This window comes from Apteryx mantelli, chromosome 1 (assembly GCF_036417845.1).
Source record: "Apteryx mantelli isolate bAptMan1 chromosome 1, bAptMan1.hap1, whole genome shotgun sequence".
Classification (NCBI taxonomy): domain Eukaryota; kingdom Metazoa; phylum Chordata; class Aves; order Apterygiformes; family Apterygidae; genus Apteryx; species Apteryx mantelli.
This window is the reverse complement of record NC_089978.1, coordinates 74,903,944-74,924,165: the sequence shown is the minus strand read 5'-3', so window position 1 is coordinate 74,924,165 and position 20,222 is coordinate 74,903,944. Positions and strand designations below refer to the sequence as shown.

The window sequence follows — 20,222 nt, the reverse complement described above, 5'->3', positions numbered from 1 at the left end:
CAATGCTGGAGCTGCTGAGTCTGGGGTTAGCTAATCATGGCTCCTCCCACTACCCTAGTTACTTCAAACTGGGGCGATATATCACTGCTTGCAGGTGCCCCTTCCTCGAAACCATCTCTGTGTCCCAGTTGAATACAGGCAAACATGTCATGGCTGAGCACATGCACTCCCTCAGCTCTGCTGTGCTGTGTTCCTTGATGGGAAACTCAGGTCCTGTGGAAAAATGTGGCTACGCAGCTCAGCAGGGTCATGGAGGTGTTCAGATGCTGAGGTAAAACCTGCTGCCTCCTTCCCTTGCCTGGTTCCTGAGCTGTACATAACCTGGAGGGCACGTGTGGGGGATACTGCGTCTGCCCGCAAACCTGCTCAACCCACTGGGGGACCCAGAGCACACCTAAAGCCCTCTGAAAGGATTAGAGGTTGCAACACGGAGATGCAGCTGATGTTTTCCTTTAAAACATTTGCGTTGCCATGTCTGCTCCCAGCTTTGTACCATAGCCTCATCCTCCGTAGTGCATCCTCCGGGCTGCGGGCCCGGTGCCTTCTCCCTCAGCTCTCGGCTACCTGGAGGGCAGGGACCAAGTTGCGGGGACACTCCAGCTGCTGGGAGCAACCAGGAGGGAGTCAAGAGGCACTGGACAGGTGCTCCCTGCGGAGAGGGCACTTCTGCACCTTAGTCCCTCTCTTTGGCCTGCTCCTGCTCTCTTTCTCTGGACCTACAAACCTGCGCCACTTTTCTCGAAGCAGAAGTTAGGCATTTTTGTGCAACTTTCACGGGCTATTTAGCCTGGCAGCCAGATCTCCTGAGAACTGCTCTGTGCAGGCTGGCAGTTGGCACTTACACCTCAAAACGTATTTAGGAGCACCTAAGTGCCTTCGTCTGGGCTAGACATTTGTGTTCCCTATTTGGAGTCTCCTCTGCAAGTGGATCCCATGTTTGCCCTTTGAGACAGCACAGGCCTTTTTCGGAAGGGAGTAAGGAATCCCAGCAAGTCCCTCGTGGGAAAAAAGGGAAAACCAATGCCCTGGATGCCAGCGACAAGTCTGTGGAGGATGAACCCCCCCAAAAGACACAAGGCCTGTTTCTCTCTTAGGTGCAGAATAGCAGGCCAAAAAATTCTCAAGATTTTGAAAAAACACAGATCTGCCAAAAGAAAATGCAGAAACAGATTTTGTCTTCTGATCGGGCATCTCTTACCTTTAGCTGTCTTATACTTAGGTGAGAATTATGACTGAACGTAAGGGAAACAGGTTTGCTCAGAAGGAACAGGGTTTGGAGAGGGCTTTTTTTCTTATTTTCCTTGGGAATCTCAGAGGCATTTATATTGTTTAATCACTTTGCCATCAATAAAGACAGAAAACTCAATCAAGTTATCTTAATGTTTATTTTATTTAAAGAATCAGAAACACAGTCATTGTAGTTCATTTGTACTCATATCCGCCAACATTTCCTAAATCACGTTAACATTCATGTTTAACAAAAACATTTTCTGAGCTGTGCAAAGTTCAAAGGAATTCTTCAATTACTCAAACCCATTTCTAGAACAAACCTGGCATTTTACAAATGGAGGCTGCCAGAAGGATACTTTTCTTTTTTTTCCCCCTCTGTTGTAGGAGATGAAAACACCTCCTCATCCCCATTTCCTTTGTATGACAGGTAAAAATTAGACCATAGTACAAGTCAGACATCTCTCAGCCCAGGACTTTCCAAATGGCACTGGGTCACTTTCTTGTATCACTGATCTGTATTACATTCTGCACTTGTGCTCCTTGCATGGAAGTGATTTGTCCAAGACGATTACTCAGTAACCCAAACTATTACGATAAGCAGTAAACAGGGGCCAGAAACAGCTGTTATCAAAATAGAGCCCCTCGCAAAAGATTTTTCCTTACAGGAGGTATGACTGGAAAGGTTGTTGTCCATTAAAAACAATTATCCTCTCTGCAAAATATATTTTAAAACACTAATTTCATGACACAACATCTGCTTGTTTTCCTCTATCTTCTTGCATACCAACTTTTGTCCTCTTAGAGTTAAGCATTAAAACGTGGAAATCTGGAACCATTTTAGATCTGGCTAAACACAATAGGCAGCAACCAAGCCGTCATCCTGTTTCATTTTTCTGAGTGTAGTAAATACACTCACGGAACAGAATTTTAAGAAAACTTTAACCACTGTAAATTGTCAGAAAAATCTCCTTGTCTCTGACAGATCTAACCCAGGATTTTTATTGGAATCAGTAACACACATTTTGGCTTTGCTAACTCGCTAACTGTGCAGTTTACTGCTTGAGGTGCAGTGATACCAATTCTGATTTGGACCAAATAACTGGACAGATATGGTTCTATTCTCAAACCAGTCATTGCAGAAGACATTTCTTCAATCTCTTATTGGTTATAAAAAGGCAATTTCCTCTCAACAGTAACTAAACTTTTTAGTGGCTGACTCACTACAATCTGGAACATGAACAAATGCAGCAACGTTAAGTATAAAAAGAAACACCCTGAAAATAATGCCTCCCTTTTTGAAGGTGCTATACTTGGCCATGGACTGTGTTTCTGGAATCTGTTTGTTACATATGACAGCAAGAAAAAACTTATTTTACAGAGAACAAAGTCACAGAGCTGAACTTAAATAGGAACATTCACTTCTATGTGTTTTGATATGGCCTAATATACTGTACACGGCTTGAATGAGAACAAAACTTACACCTTCGCATATGAAATACTGGTAACACAGTAATGATGTTCACCCACTGGGCCTCTTCCTTTCAATAAGATCATCTCCAGGTTATAGTGCCTCCGACACGCTTTTAAATGATCACCACATGCTGGCTTTGGCCAACAGCCAGCCGCTGGGAAAGGCAAGGTACAGATACAGCTAAGAAAATTCTTTCATCACGTTTCATTCATCAAGAATTGATTTCTTTTTAAATACTCTCACAATTACATTATTGATTTTTTCTCATTCTGCTTGATATGAATAACTGACTAAACTTGCTTTACATTTATTGCACCTTTAAGTCCCTGGTAGATGGAAGCTTATATTGCCTGATACATTTTGTATTGTAGCTTGACCATGTTAAGAAATGGAACAGTCTCCAGGACCGTACATTTCTACAGTGAGAAATCACATTTCGATAATGATAATTACAGCCATCGCAGATCAGCTCTCGTCTCTGTGATGCAGCTCCAGAGGAAATTTCCACAGTCCCTGTGTGTACTAGAACCTGCAGTGTTCTTCTTATTGCCATGAAAAAGTCAATTAAAATGATTCCTCTGGGAATTACTTCCAATTCTGGAGTAATTATTACTCTCTAGACAGAATGTTGTGCTTTAGTGTAGGTCATCAGACGCTATAAATATATATGAGATGTGAGCGTGTGCTTATTGCACACGCATACTCCTTAAGGTATATTTATCAGTGACCAAGCAGTTTTTTTCTTTCTTCCTCTATGAAACATGAACCAAACTGTCTGATCTTGATCTTCAGGTACATTTCTAATTTCACATGTTAAATGCAAATCTTGTTGCAGCTTCTCTGTTTAACCAAACCAAATCTTTAACAATTAAAAAAAATAGCACCAGATGTATGAAAAAGAGGAAATGTCTGATCTGTTAGGAATATATATAAAGTATAACAATTCTTACAGTAAAAAGGTACGTCATCAAAAAAGCAATGGAAAGTGATACTGAAGGACAAAAATCCATGCTGCATATAATAAGGGCAGAAGACAGGCAAAAGGGATTCTGCTCAAATAACCACAGTTGAATGGTGGATCTGAACTTCCTCCAGGATCTCCCCAGTGATAACACTGGGACACTGGATGATATGGGACTCTGAGCACTAACATGTTTACTGACAAACTTACGCAGCATATCTTTGAGGTATATAGAAAGCATGACATTAACATTTTGGACTCTTCATTTTTTCTTGCATGACAATGCACAAATCTTACCTGTTTTTTTCTCCACCCTCCCCTTCCCCTTTTTCCCTCAGGAAAAGCAAAATCCTAGTTTAAGAGCTTCCTAGCACACCTCCTTGAACTCTCAAATCCGTCTTGCATAGGCCAGTAATAAGAACACTGCAGCTCTGACAAATAAGTTACAGCAATATAACAACTTTCCTCTTAATCTTTTTAAAGATATTTTCTCTATAATTTACACAAAGGGTTAACAGCTGGAGTTTAGGTTACGTACAGTCCAAATGGGCGTCCTTTCAGTCCATGATTCCAGGTGGAAGGCACTACTTCAACATACCACTGTATGCACCGCATGCGGTTTCAGAAGCACAGAGGGGCACTGTGTCTCCAAAGCTGTAGACTGAAGGACCTGGGGGAGTCTTTGGAAATAAAAATGGCAGTGGTTATCAGTCAAGTTTCCCTTTGCTGTCTCTTCTTGTGCTATGGGATTTCTCCTGAAAGCCCCGCCAGTTCGGAGAGCCACGATCGGTCCTCAGAAGCTCTCCACGAAGCTCCCAGGGAAGAGGCCCGTCCTGCCGTTCCTCTGTAATGTCCCTTTATACCAGCCGTCCTCCCTTTTCTTGTGCACAAACACAATGTCACCTTCTTTCAGTTCAATCTCAGCCTCGCTCTGCGGTGGGTAGGGAACCACAACACGGTACCTTTGGAAACAAAAATGCAAGGAGTGCATCAGACGCAAATCAAGCCGCCTGACGCAAGCACCAACACAAGGCTCTGCAGATTCAGCCAGACTAGCAATTTGGCCTCCGCTGTTGGTGTTTGCCTTTTCTGGACAGGCCAGACTCCTCTCAGTGGTGCTCAGTGACAGGACGAGAGGCACCGGGCACACACTGAAACACAGGAAATTCCACTTGAACATAAGAAAACACTTCTTTACCATGAGGGTGGTCAAACTGGCACAGGTTGCCCAGAGAGACTGTGGAGTCTCCATCCTTGGAGATATTCAAAACTTGTCTGGACACGGTTCTGGGCAACCTGCTCTAGGTGATCCTGCTTGAGCAGATGATCTCCAGAGGTCCCTTCCAACCTCAGCCATTCTGTGATTTTGTGATTCTGTGTTACATTGGCCTGGGCCCCCACTTTTCTGACACTCCCTGGGTGGATCTGAGGTGCTGTGTAAGAGGACAGGCTGGCTGTTGAAAAGGAAACTGTCCCCAAAATCCTACTGAAGGTACCGTAGTGACTGCACAGTATGGCACTTGCAAGCCAGTTTTGACTATGCAGATCCTTTTCCTATTTTTGGTGCTGACCTGTAAGTAAGACCTAAAAGTCAGCTCTGCTTTCACACTCTTTGCTACTTTCCCCAGGAGCGCTAATGAAGTGCCAGCACCAGCAGCTGCCTGAAATCCCACATCAAGTCAGCCTGCTCCAGGAAAGAAAGAGGAGGCAGGTTTCCTCCCCGTTTCAAACACTTGTGCAGGCTCGCTGTGCGCTTTGCAGCTCAGAGGCAGGCTGGTTTCTCAGTCAAGCTGCCACATAGGCTCCTGCTGGCTCAGAGCTTGTACAGGACAAAATTCAGAACATGGGAACATTTTTATTTATTAAAAAAATGGCTTTGTTTCAAGTCAGAAACAATCATCTCACCTCCCCCACTTCCTGTGAAGCAGAAATCTTGGGAAAAGTACTTTTCGAAACATCAGTAAGCTGTATTTTCACAAATCAGTTGCATCTGATGCAGCTACGTTTCCTACTAAAAGTCAGTATCATGGGAGGATTTCTGGCCAGCTTGACTGGAGACCTCACTGGGATATGCTCTAAGGCCAGACTATAAAAGCAGGCAGGTATTGTTAAATGTCTGAACTAATGACAGCAGTCCCTACTTCTGAAGGCCTTCATGAGCCTGCACGAGGGACACTGGTGCTCTCTCCTAGCGCTGTATCTGCCTCTACTGTAACGTGTCTCATTCATCACTGCATCTGCTGCACCTAAAAATGGAATTTGCAGTGCTGTGACCAATTGTCTTTGATATCACCAGAGATCAGTGAAAACAGTTCACGTTTTTCTTCTTATAATGCATCCTGTGAATGCACTTTGGGTCCCTCAAACCTAGAAGGGAAGCTAAAATACAGAGATATCAAATGACTTCCTAAGTACTCTCCAGATCAAGAGGGAGCCCCGGTGCTGAACCATTCACAGGACTCTCTAGGTACTCAGTTTTCATGCATCACTTCATTTTAAAGAAGTAATGATGGGTCTGATCCTGAGATGACTATTCTGCACTCAGGCTCATCACCAGACATTGTCCTCCTGAGAATACAGATTGGGCCCTTTCATATCAGTGCACTTGTGCACAGAGTAGTGAATATATTTCTGGTGCACTCATCTTCTTCCTAAGCACAGGTACTTCTGCAGTCATCTGGCATTTGTTTAACAATCAATAATTGCCTTGCTAATTGCAAAGTAATGAATAGGGTAAGATAGTTAAAAGATGCCAATTGATTATCCAAAGTCCATCTCCTGAGGATTAATACCTCCACAACCACTGCATGGCCATTGATGCCCCATTCATGTTTTTTAAAAGGCAAGTATTTATTTAAAATAATATCCTGCCTTTCAGGCCTAACTTCAATATGCACCGACAGGTCTGGAGCATTCCCTGAGGCCATTCCCAGTGGGATGGTACCAAAGCAAGGGGCTCTTGAGTGGCAGTCGTTAATTTTCTTTGCAGACATGGCTTTGGTACCTAGTGATTGCTGTTCTGAAACTAGAGACTCCATTCTGACATGACCGTGAAAATACTAGATTTGGCTAAAGGAGATCTCCGTGGCCAAACATCCGGTTACTTGGAAACACATTCAACTCCATTCAGAGTGTAGGTTCTGCTCTAAAACCTGATTACAGCCTTTTTATCTTGGCATGGCAACACAGTCATGTAGAAAATATAGGTGTTCAAGTGCCATCAGAAATCATCTCTGTCCCTTGGCCCATAAATCTAGTTGTCACTGCCTTCCTCTGTGGAAAAGCAAAATAATAGAAGTTGAAATGTGTGCTGTTGGCTGCCTGCAGGAAAATGGTCTATCACACTATCATCTGTGGAACAGCTACACTTACATTAGGAAGCTTTGCCAATTACAACCATTATGCAAATGAATGCACACATTATTTCAAACACTCTGCTTCAATGTTGATTAATTAAATTATCAGAGTGGAACAATTTTAGCTAAGATGATGCCAAGTTTCAGATCTCACAACTGTATATACAATCACAGCATATCAGAGCTCTGCTCTAGGATCTCAGAGGGCTTTGAGGAAACAAAGGATTGATCCTCAGCAGCAGCCAAGTCGTGCGGAGGGACTGACAGGCCCTTTTGACATCCAGGGAAACAGAAATACAGACACATGTGTAAGGTCATCCCCAAAATCCAGCTGGGAATCCTGTACAAAGCCATCCTTCTAAAGATAGATTACAACTTACTAGTGATGAGTTGCTAGTCCCTAAATGGTTCATATTAGCAGAGAAGTGACCACGCTCAATAAGAATGTGCCCATCTTCATCAAATCGATTCGACAGAACATTTCCTTAGAGATTTAAAAAAATGAATCTCAGTCACTGCATTACAAAATGAAGTACTTTTTCCCATTTAAGGAAACCCAAAATGTTATGGTTTAATTTTAATTAACTATGGTACCTCATATGATAATGCTAAAGTATTTTTGATGGAAAAATAAAATCTTAGATATAAAAGACCTTGCAAATCAGTTACAAAATCTTCCATGAGAGACAGAAAAAGATGCTTGCCTTTTTTTTTCCCTTGAGATGGTTTGGGAGCACAGCCTAGGAGAGCCAGAACAATCAAGGTTGCAATGTACAGAATAAATGATCACACAGCACCACTGCCAGCAAGGGACTGTCAGGCACCATAAATCGCTCCTGTCAGAGCATGTGATGCTACTGGACACCTCCAGGTGGCATTTCAGCCTAGTTTTTTTTCTCTGGAACTTAACTGCAAATATATATATTAGCCACATTTTTTGGCAGAAGAGATCTCTTTTCTCTTCCCTCGCATACATCCTCTTCACTCCCCAAAAGGCAGTCCTATATACTTCTATTTATATCCCCTCTTCTCATTTCCCTTTCTGACCCTTACGCTTTGAGAAAATACCATAAAATAGCAGGTTTTCTTACACCAAACTGTTTTCTGGCATCTTACATGGGTCTCAGAAGAATGTTGATTTTTTCCATGTCACATTACACCTCTAAATTACCAGCTTTTTAAAATGCTAAGTGGCTACATAGTGACCACAGTTACAGGTGTGGCAAGCAGCTCTGCCTATTATTAAGGATGTTTGGTATTTTCTGTTGTAATTGCATACTTTCAGTGAGTCATAATTTTCCCAATTGTTATCCATATTGGACAAAACTCTCCAGTTCACTTTATCAGGCTGAGAGTCCCACACGCAGTCCAAATTGTTTCAGCACTTCTGGGAATAATACTAGGGTGTTTTTGCAGTGCTAACAGGACTGGGGTGAGGGCTTCCACAAACTGCTCTTGGATCTTCAAACTCTGCAGCAAAGATGTGGTCTGTGGCCCAGCTGGTCTGTCAAGGATGATCTTCTTTTGAAAAACTACCCACTCTTGGCCAGATTAAAATCTTTCAAAACTTCCCAAAATGGCACATCCTTAGTAGAGATTTGCAGGAGCACTGAGGGTAAAATCTCTGTTGATTCATGCTCCGAGTTGTCCTGGCTCCTGCAGGACCTCAAAGGTTGCATTTCTCTTCCTTCCCCGGCAATGGGCTCCTCTCCTCTTTTTCTCTCAGGGCATGGGCTTGATGCTGGACTTCTCCGGGGCTTGCTGCCATGGCATCCCTGGTTGGGCACTTTTGCTGAAGCAAAGGATGAAACCACTGACACAGATGCAGAGAAGATGAGAGCCACAGTGGGAGCATGGAGGAAGGAAGCGGGATGGGGAGAGCAGCCTGAGGAGACCGGGACTGGGAGCTGGCCTGGAGCGGGGGGATGGTCCTCAGTGCCCAAGAGAAGATACACTAAGGAAGGCTGTGGGCAGTATCAGCAAGGACAGGGGACTGTGTTTGCCTGGGAAGAGAAACTTCAGGGAGTCTGAGAGTGAGGGAAAGCGAGGGAGGGGATGGAGGGAGGTTGATGCTGGATGAACTGAGGGAGAAAACCGGGAGCTGAGGAATAAATGGGACCAGAGTGAAAACTGGAAGACCCAACACAAGATGTGGACATGGCTGTGGAGGGGGAAGCTGTGCTGAACTGTGACTGGCAGGACAAAGAGGCTTGGTGGGAGAGAGCCTGGGGCTTGACACGACACCCCATGGGGCAGGAGACTGCAAGGCACAGAGGGTGGCCCTGGGGCTGAAGGGGGACAGAGTCTCCAGCAGCATTCACCCACTGAGAGCTGGAAATGGGTCAGTTCTCACCGTTCCTCTGCTGTCAGCAAAGACCTGTGAAACCTGGTGTCCTGTGACTTTACTGTGCTTGCTCTCATGAGCAAAAGAAATGCTGCTCCCATCCAGCCCTCCCTTAGCTACAGCCACTGACATCTGCAAGGTGGAGCTAAGAGTTTCTAAGCTCAAATGTGTGTTACGTGATGGGATTTCTGGTTTTGTTTCCTTTAAAAAAAGCAAAATCACTCTAAAAATTATGGGTATATAGATGCATAAAAACACCCATCACCTTAAATGAACACAAATGTTTCACAATCATGCATCTGAGATGAAGAAACAGGCAACTAACATTGGCTACAACTTCACTTTTGCTTGTACACAATAGAGTCTTTCATTACACGGTCACATACTATTTTTCCCATTGGATCCCTGCCTCATTCAGTGCACAAAATGGTCCTGTTCTGGGCATGAGTCAAGGCTCTGACATGGAAGAGATTTCTGTCTGCCAAAGTCACCTCATCTTTTGCAGAGGTTGGAAGATACCTAGTAAGTGACTACAGAGAAACCCACTGCGTAGCACAGGTGAATGCTATCCTGGGAAAGTGGATTCTCTCTCTCCTCCAGTTGTAAAGCCTGATGCTGGATAAGTTACTTCAGCCACGCTTTCCACAGAGTGAGACTCATCTCATGCACGTTAGGTGTGCAGGAATCAGTTGTCTGGTCTAAGTTATTCATGCAGAGATAGACATTGAACAGCATCAGTCAGAACTGACCAGTAATTAAGGGCTGGGCTCCAGCCTGGACACTGAGAAAAAAAACAAAATACTGAATATTTGCTTCCCTGAGTGAATACGTGCATCCAGGGCACTGATGGAACCAGAGAGACTTAGGAAAATAGAGGCACAACAAGGCAAATCAGGACTGCAGGGCTAACCTCCAATCTGGACACATTTTGTCTTCAGAGTGCTTGAGTTTGGAAGCTTAATGAAAGTTTCTGTTTGTAAAAGTATTCTGCACTAAAGGAGCAAGGATTTCAGGCAGAACAAACAGGTCACTTGTGTGTTAGGGATGCCAAATTAGTTTTGTGTGGGGACAGTTAATCAGTGAAAATAAAGCATCTAGCCCACTGCTCTTGCTCATCAGTGGAGCTCTATTTCGCTATCCTTTCATTGGCAGATTGCAGAGACCGGCAAAGCTCCTTTGCACATCAACAGCCAAAAGCTGCTTCACCACTTTCCATATTACTGTGTCTGAATCAGCAGCCTTAGAAGAACAGATCTCAGCTGGATCTTTTAGCCTTCTGCTGGAAATATTGCAGTATTCAATTTCTGAGATGGTTACTTCTAGTTTCTCAATTAGGTATCCCTGGTCAGAGAAGCACTTAACCATGTGTGTGCATGTCACTGTTCAGGCAGAACATACTCCTGGGGTCATTCCTCTAGTATCACTTTCCAGGAATGAAAAAGCCTTTTCTTTGCTTTCCCTTTTGGCAAAGAAGATATACGTAAATGGCAAAATTGAAGTCAGTGGGCATGAAGCACATGCTTGAACGCTTCCTTGAAGTGGAAGCTCAGTTTCTAATGTGGCAGTGATTTGCAGAAAGTATACATGGCAACTCATGGAGAGGTGTACTTTAAAGCTCAACCCCACTGCTCCGATCTTATTCTGCAGCACTGTTGCAGTTACAGCTTGCTTGAAGGCTCCATGAAAACCACATAAATACTGCACGGATATGCCAGTCATGACAGTAAGTCTGGATATAACTGCTTTATCAGAATATAACATGGCAGAATTAGTGCCAGTTACTATAAAAGAGTCAACAATGCGTGACATGTTTTACTCAGGTTTGTATCTGGGAACAGTGCCAACCTGCAAGGGGAGCGTGACTCACTCACACACACACACACGCTATTCAGTGCTCCTATTTTGCTTAATGTACAGGCATATTTTCTTGAAGGAGGTGGTAAGGAAAGTATTTTGCTTTGGTGCTGTTAAGCAGACTACATATCCCTTTTCCACGTAAACAACAGTGTCAGTGCGATGTGGGCCAGTCTGCTGGCTCAGGCCCCGCATCACTACAGGGTATTGCAGTACAGGACTGGCTATACTGGTCCTGTTTCTTGCACCAGTAGGAACTGGACGGAGCAGTAGCTGGAAAAAAGTGTATGTAGCACAGGCAGCCTGATGGGGTGTTCACTGGACAGTCAATCATTGCAACACAAAGTGACAAGAGCACCACCTAGGAAATTTCTCTGCTCGGCTGCTTGGACTGCTGTATGCTTTATGGCAGCGAGCAGCTGAAGGAAGGTGGCTTTATAAATGTACTGTTGGAAACTACACCCAGAAGGTAGAGATGGATGCTAGCTGTCCCAGCAAACTGGGTAAACATCCAGCCTAAGTGACAGGAGAGCTAGGACCAATTTCCAGCCATCCTAATGGAAGTATGTTCTGGAATAGGTTCTAGAAATACGAAGTATGGTAAGATAAAATAATTGTTTTCCTTGCTTTCCCCATGCACAAAAAATTGAAGGAGAGCATAAAAGTTAGCAGAGTCTCTGAGAAAACCAAGTTCAATTTGCCTTCCTTTCTGACTGGCTGCAATTCCCGCACAGGGTTGTGCTGTACGGCAGCGGAATAGATAATTCTTCTGTTAAATTGTGAGTGTCAAGCTGCAAGCAATTAGAGCCTTTTAATGCACCTCTGATACAGCTAGTGGCATGAATGCTTGGTTTTGCTCAGTAGCCTGCATGTGGCGAGTGCTGGAGCTGCAAGCCAACCTCTGTGGAAGAAGTAGCAAGGCTCTGCTGCCTGTATGAACCTCATTTCAAATGCTGTAAATATTAAGGAATGTGCTACTTCTTCCAACCTTTCAGTGCTCTGTCTCTATGTGCACAGATGGGCGTTGGGAGACAGAAAGCCAAGTACAGCTAAGTGCACTGAAATGCTTTGCAGCTTTTTAAAATTTCATCCAGCATCTGAATCTGTTTATCTAACCTTTTTTTCCTCCCCTCCCTTTGCTTTTTTCACAGAATTGCTCCTACTGTGCAGATGAAATGCACCAAAATGCAAACAAGCAAAATATGGAGCTGAGAGATGTTGAATGCAAGTTCCTCCATTGCCAGATGTGAAAAGAACAAGCAGTTTGAAACTGTAATTTGTTTTAAAAAATATATAATTTGGTACTTCTGAGCCATTTGACGATTTAATGAGCACAGATGGATGTGGGATGAATTTCTAAGAGACAAGTGTTTAACGTATCTGCTCAGATTATTCCAGGACTAAGCATTATCCTTCCTAGTGCATGAAGGTAATTAATATTTCCCATTATGGGCATAAAAAACCCATATGATCAGTTAAGGAATGCAGATACACCAGTGATATGGAAGTTAATTCATAAATCAGTTAGAGAATCTTGCCTGCTGTGTATAATTAAGGTTACTTCAATTATAGCTTATTTTCAGATTTAAGACTCAGGAATCAAAAATGCTTAAAATGAGAATAAGTTCCTTACCATTGTATACTGCAGTTGACAGTATTTGCACAGTTATAGAAGTCTAAATCTCTTTACTCATGACTCTAACAATGCTGAGCAGACACCACCAACCCATGTCTCTCCGGTTCTATCCTGTTTCCCTGCAGCTGCTTAATACTATTATTAGTTAAACCTTTCACTGTCAGGACTATCCTGAGGTGAACTGAGAAATTTGTAGAATAGGGGACTAGCACTGTCATATTAAACGTGTCCAGACTTCTCTGCAGTAAGGCTTTGAAAGCAATGCCTGAACAGCCAGCTCCAGAAATGTCAGGGAATGGCTTTACAGGTTTCTTTTCATGGTTACATTTAACTAAAGGTGCAGTATTCCACTGATTTAGTTACACTGGTGCTAAATCTGGTTTATATTGATTTAGCTTTTCTTATAGCATTAATCTAAACTGATGTAGACCAAATTAAGTGTGCAGTTGGTTTTTCACTCTTTTCATTAAATTGCTTTTTCATGGATTCTAAGGACAAGAGACTACTATGATGGTCTGCTATCACTGCCTATGTTACACTGCTGAAGGACTTGCCTGCATTTATTTCTGCTTCAAGCCCAATAGCTGCACTTGAACTACAGCACCTCTTTTAGAAAAACATCAAATCTAGACTAAAAATATTCCCATGTCTGTCCTTTCTGCAGTCTCTCACAGACTGTTACCAAGTTGTTCCTAAACCTGCTCTTTAATAGGTGTAACAGAGGTCCTTGTTTCCCTTACTAGAAGTATATTGTTTTAAATCTTCCATTGTTCTTATGATGCTTCTCTGAGCCCTCCATTTTGCCTAAATTTGGCTTTTCTGAAGCATACTGTTGCTCCATGTGCTGTTTACCAATACACTGAAGTAGCTCTGTACCAATGAGTCTACTCTCTTTATCATCTGCCTCCCACTTGAGTCATCTGTACTGCATCAGCAAAGATTTTATGTTGGACAGTGGGGGTGCAAGACCCAACTCTTGTTGGGCTACACTTCATACACAATCATTTGCCAGTGATTCCTAATCTATAATTACATTTGAAGCCAAGCAGTGAATCAGTTTTATATGTGCTTAATAAAGTGTGTCAGTTTTATAGTTTACTCAAAAAAACATGTTGCACTGACAAGCCAGGTGCCTTAGGAAAGTCTGTTACAGTGTCAGTGTTACCTTCCCAACCAAATTTCAACCTGCATTCAATAAAACATCATGTGCAAGGTGTGACCTGTCCTGTAGTATTTCTTATCATGCCCTGCATTAGCTGTTCCATCCCCCTGAGTGGATTCAGGGTCAGGCTGACTTGCCCGACCCATTTCATTTATCCTCTTTCATACATTCAAACAAAACCAGCTTCTTTCAAAACTCTGGGACTTAAAACTGTTTCAAAATTGTTTAACAAATCAACTCCAGGTAGTTCCCTAGATTGCTCTTTGAAAACTCTTGGATGTTTTTTTTCAAAACCCATGTCCTCTTAGCGGGCACTGCCTAACATAATCCTTAGACACTTTTTGAGTGGAAAGCATTTCAATAGCATCATGTCAGTGCAATATGACTCTGCAAATGGAGACCTAGCTCTCTTTTGTACTACTGTTTCTAGTCACTTCTCTTTCTCTCTGCCAGTTTATCCCCTTTTTTTGCTGTTGCTATTCTACTCTTTTTGGGTTTGCATAGTCAATTATTCTAAGGTACCAAGGTGCAGAGCAGGCTGTTAAAATGAACCCCAGCATCCTTGGTACGTTCCTCTCTAGAAATGAGACACTTTTTTGGTAACAGTTCTCTGAGGAAGGCTCTAGCTGGGAGTATCCTAAACAAGAATTTTAAGCAGTCCTTGGTAATACAGTGCAGGCCAGAAGTGGCCTTGATGAGCAAATACATCTCCCTGCTATCCCCGAGCAGGGAGCACCGCACGGCTGCTCCACAAGCTTATTGGAACATGGGGATCCCATTTAAAAAGAGGCATTTGCCGGCAGCAGCCACACTCTCTGGGCTGAGAAAGCACAGCTGCTGCCCAGCAATACCATTTGTTTGATCAACGAACATTAAAGCTGCACCGTGTGTCAAATGTTTTGCAGTGGGCAGAAGCACCTGAGCCCCCTCTTCTTGAAAGACAGCTGAGCAACCGACGGTCAATCCACAGAGCAGCAAAACGGCAGCAACCCTCATGCAAGTTATCCTCACACCTTTCCTCCAAACACTGCCTGAGGAGGCAGACGACTCAGGAGACACAGGGCTTACCTTTCCCGGGGCAAAGGCTTGGGCTCTGGGCGGATAGCTGCCATGGAAGAAAGGGGCTGCCTGGCAGGAGAAGGGATGGAAAAATTCAAATCCAAGGAGCCTGTTTTCCTGTGCAGAGGCTCCAACCCCATGGCTCCCTGCATTTCACTCTCGATTGGGCACGAGCCGGCCCTGCCGTGGCTGGAGAGGGAGGAGAGCTCGGGTCCCACCGCCCCTTGCAGGACTCCTTCAATGGCCGCCTGGGCATCATGTGTGGGGGACACAGAGGGTGGCGAGCGTGACTTCTTTTTTGTTGATGCTCCTGCTAGAAGTTTCAGCAGCCCGCTCTTCTTCTCCTTCTGGAAAGCAACCACAGGAAACATGGAGAGTGAGCAGACACCCCAACTCCCTTTGCTTTGCTTCTGGAAAATCTCACTGTGCGTGGCAGGAGACCTCCTAAACAGCCTTGACTAGGGCACAGGATTTGTGCCTTTGCTGTTAAGACCCTATGAAAATCCCTCCCTACCCAACAGCGCTGTGCTTGTTCAGCAGAATAAGGGCATAACATATTACAAAGACGATCTCTACTTTCAAATTCACCCAGGCAGTGATCATGAGCCTCTTGAGAGAAATAGTGTGGTTACAGTGGGATAGCAAAAGTACAAACTCCCCATCCAGAGAAGGCGGACAACCAGACTGCTGCCCTCTCTCTTCTGGGAGGATCCTGTCCCTCAATAGAGGAACTCCTGAAAAATGATAAATCAGACCCTGTGGTGGAAAACCTCCACTGGGAAGCATGAGGGTCTTAGGAAAGATCTTGGCCCACTGCAAGAGAACCACTATTGTCACTGCCTCATTTACTATCCAATGCCAACTTACCAGAAGGAGAATGGAGACACTGGAGGGTGTTTTGATCCAGTGTGCTCCCTTGTCACATCTTGCAGTCCTACAGCTGTACCTACCCCCATCTCCCTCCCTGAAGGGGGTGACTTCTCCTGATGTGCTAAGGTCAGGAGAGTATCATCTTGATGTTTGAAGATAGACCACAAAATTTACAATCAGCAAGTACAATATCAGCGCGTGGGAAATTTCAGTGTTTTACAATGTTTTCTGCTACAGACAAATGAAAACTGGATAAAGCGCTCTTTCAATTAAGGCAAAAAAAATTTTCAAATTTTGTTCCTGAAGGAATGTATCCAATTTTACATGTCTTAAAATGTAAAAAATTTTACTACATGTTTACCTCAAGCACACACAAATAGAGAATATTTTCTCCTTCAGCTAGAAAGTTTTTGGGTGGAGGCATTGTGTGCAACAGCTGGACATTTTCTGGTATGTGCTGCACAGTGCTAGGCTTGAGTTGCAACCAGCATAACCACAATGCTGTGCAGTAAATTTTCCATCTTTTAACCAGACAAGAAGTTTTGCAAAAAGTCTGTTAGATTTCTTTTTCTTCTATCTGAAGTTCAAACCATTACCCAAGACTATATTCAGAGACTCAAGGCTGTGAAGTTTAGCTGTATTTGATAATTTGTTCTATAATGGGATCCCTGGGGGAAAAAAGATCCAGCAACTGTAATACTTATGGGCCAGAAACTATCTATCTATCTTCCAGCAGAAATACTGCTTGGAATTACAAGACAGCAGTTTATTTATTCTGTGTAGACAAAATGTCCCATATAAGATTTAAAATGATGCTATTTTTATGTGCTGATTACTGAAGTCATTTCTCAAAGCAGCTTTAAAGAACTGGAAAAAGACTACAATAAAATGAATATAAGCGTTTGGAAGATACTCAGATTTACTGTAATGTATTTGGAATAGCTGGCGTCTCTGCTCCCTAAGGTCTCTTGTTGGCTCTCTTTAGCTGTCATAGACTCGTGAGAGAGCTGAGATACCTTAGATATTAAGACATGGGAAAGAAAAACTGAAGAACAGTTTTATTACAGAGACAACCTCCACTGATTTTTGAAGAGTGGAGTCTGAACTAAGCTTCCAGATCCCAGGCTCCCGCACATTGCAGGTCCCAACCATATGCTCTGCTAAAGGACGTTTGTCATTTATGGGTTACTTTACAGATTAAGGGACCTATCCTGCCAAGATGATGCTCATCCAAGCAGAATCCATGGAAGCCAAGGGAGGCCAGCCATACGGCACCATCAGGTCAAAATCCCTAAATTAATTCCTGTGGCAACAACCGACAAGCAGACCAAACCTCCCTGGTACACCTCCTCTTTCCCTGATGGAAAGGAACCCTTGTGAGAACTGTGCTAGGTGCTAGGAATTCACTTAAAGTATACTTTGGTGTTTCTCTCACATCCTAATTAAGAGATATTGTTGCTGTCATCATTATATCAAATTGTAAAGCTCTTCACGAAATTGCAAAACTCTTCTTTCCCTGTGGCGCATGGAAACAATACCTCTAATGATCCTGGCATACTGTGTCAATATGCATTTGAAGGTGTCTAAAGGTCAGTGACAGAGTACAATAGCCATTGTGGGGGTCTGGAGAAATGGCTATTGTGCAGCAGTGAGCGCTTCGAGGCTCTTTAATTGGCAGCTTTGCACATGCAAAGCAACTATGTGAACTAAAGCCCTGTATAATGAACAATTAATATTCCTATGTGGTAGCAGCTTTTCTAATTTTTGCTTCTAATTTAAATACTTTGGCAAATTTTCATTAGAAAAACCTTGCACATCTTAGACCATTTAAAGCATGGAAGCAAAAATCTTTGGAAAGAAGGAAATACACATATTCACACCCATCTGTATATTAAAGAGTAGCTAAGTCCGACAGTCATTCAATTTTGATTATAAAAGAGCTTCAACCCTACAAGGTTACTCCTAGCATAAATTTCTACACTCAAGCTACTATGCCTCAGATAATAGAGAGCTATAATGAAAATACTGATGTACCCTTTGTTCTACTGTAACAAAAGGAAAAATCATAAAGAATTGATTTTTAGCCTCTTTTTAGTCAACAAAGCATTTTACAAAACTTCTGAGATTAAAATCTCTGTTCCCTAAAGAAACAAGACGACTTACTTCAGTTGCTGAGCCTAGACCTGCTAGTCAAAAATTGAAGAGTCCCATCCTTCCCATTATGGCCTCGGGCAAGATATTTAGAGGTGAACCGATATTAAACAGTTTGGGTGCCTGGATGCATCCAGCTTTCTCTCCCTTTAACCGAGTCTGGCAAATGCTCTCCACCTCTTCTGGTATTGCATTGTCAGGTCCCCTGCTGACGCTGCTCAGAGCACTTCCAGCAAAACGAAGATTGCCAGGAGCTGATAACCTACTGCTATGTCTGTCATGAGAAACAGATTGGTTTTGAACCTTCTGTGATCAGCAGCTCAACCTCACCATGCCTCCTCCCCGCATCTGTAAAACAGGACTAAGTTAAAACTCCTCCTAGTCCTGGGGGAATGCATTAATGTTGCCAGTTTTTCAAAGCTGTACATTTCTCTGAGAGCAACTGGTCTTTTTCCACGGCTTTAGTATTACAAAAAAAAAGATGTAGTCTTTGGAATGGAATTTCGGAACGCAGTCCCAGTGATGATTTATAGCAAATGTCCAAGTATTATGAATTCATTTAATATTTAGTGTAATAGCAGCCATCCTTCACAAGAAATTAATTTAATATTTATATGGCCATCCAAGACAGTCCTTTCTGCAGCAGTTTCACTGTAAATCAACTAAGCATTAATTAATGGGCATAAATGCCATAGAAAAATCTACATCAGTCGGTTACAGACTCTGTGGGTTTTGGAAAGGGATAAAAAATTTACAGAGGCCATACCTGATGACTTTCAGGAATTACATTTTTTAATGAAGAAAAATAAAGTTTCCCTTTTGCATTCACAGACCACTGTTACATTGTTTTCTAGGAAATCTGTAATCTGCTAAAACAGCTGTGTAATTATTGAGTTTTCTTAGTCTGATAGCTACATTTCCAATTGACTGCAGACTGTGTTTGATGTGTCTACTTCCTGAACCTGCCAAGGTTAGAACCTTGCATCTGTGTTGATGGATGGATTCACAGCACTGACAGCACTTCTCCTGTCTCTTGGTTGCTGCCAACATGTTTAACTGAATTTAAATCATCACCTTTATGTTGCTCAGATTTTATTCTAGGATGTTTATACCCAAAACTTGAAAACCATTAATTTCAGAAGGATCGATACTTTGTTAGAGAAAAAAAGAGTGAAATTAGCTCTTTCAAATAAATCCCAGGCTGGTTCTTGTTAATTAAAAAAAAAAGGGACTGTGAACATAGACAGTATACACAGGTCAGAATTTCTTTCTTCCCCGACAAAGTCTTAGCATGAAACTGTTCCTATGTTGGAGCCTGAAGGGATCTCAGTGGGAATCAGTCTCTGGTAGCACATGGACGGGATGTGCCACATTTCTGTGATCCCAAAGTGCACTTTGTGGGAGCTAACACTTGGATAGGTGCAAGTTCCCATTGATATGTCACTGTGGGAACATTTTGAAAAGTGAATGCAGTCTGAGCTTAAAAACTCGTGCAGGACTAGATCAACATTAAAGTCTCAGATATGTAAATGTTGAAATATTTTGCTTCACAATAATTGGGGATGATTCTTCCCCTCATTAATAACCCTACTTGAAGATAATAACCAGCTCTTCTTTCAGCTTCAGAGATGAGATGAGCACAGAATGCAGCTACTTTGCTGATGACTGAGTGATAACCAAGTCCCCTGTCTGCAAGGTAATAATCATGCCATAATCCAAATACCAATTATACATGCTGGCTATATTAATACAGATCATCTTCCTTTTTTTTTTATAACCGTCCTAATACACAGAAAATTCCGGTTTACTTTTCTTCATCTGCAGCTCCTAATTCTTCATTTCCTACCTATCCAGGCTCATTAAATAAATGAGGAAACTTTATTGCAGCTGATTGATTGATAGAAAACCTGGCTCCAGCCACAGAGATGAGGTAATTTTTCATGTACCAGCAGTTACAGCAATAGATAAGAAAGCCAGAGGGGAAAAAGAGATTTCATTTGAAAACAGAAAAAAGTAACAAAACTGTATAAATGTTGCCCTGAGCCCTGAAAAACAAATGAGAAATTCATCTGTCAGTCAGTACCCCCAAACCACCACCTCTATTGCGTGTTTAACTTGGTCAGTACTT

General features: G+C 42.7%; 1 protein-coding gene across 1 annotated transcript in view; it reads right to left on the bottom strand.

The window, feature by feature from the left end:
- Nucleotides 1–1,377: 1,377 nt before the first annotated feature.
- SH3RF3 (SH3 domain containing ring finger 3) overlaps nt 1,378–20,222 on the bottom strand; it is a 259,303-nt gene continuing 240,458 nt past the window's right edge. Inside the window, exons 9-10 of the mRNA XM_067295285.1 lie at nt 15,083–15,420; nt 1,378–4,624 (exon numbers count right to left, since the gene is read on the bottom strand). Of these exons, the coding sequence (XP_067151386.1) occupies nt 4,456–4,624; nt 15,083–15,420 (507 nt within the window). The 3' untranslated portion in view covers nt 1,378–4,455. The remainder of the gene's footprint in view (nt 4,625–15,082; nt 15,421–20,222) is intronic.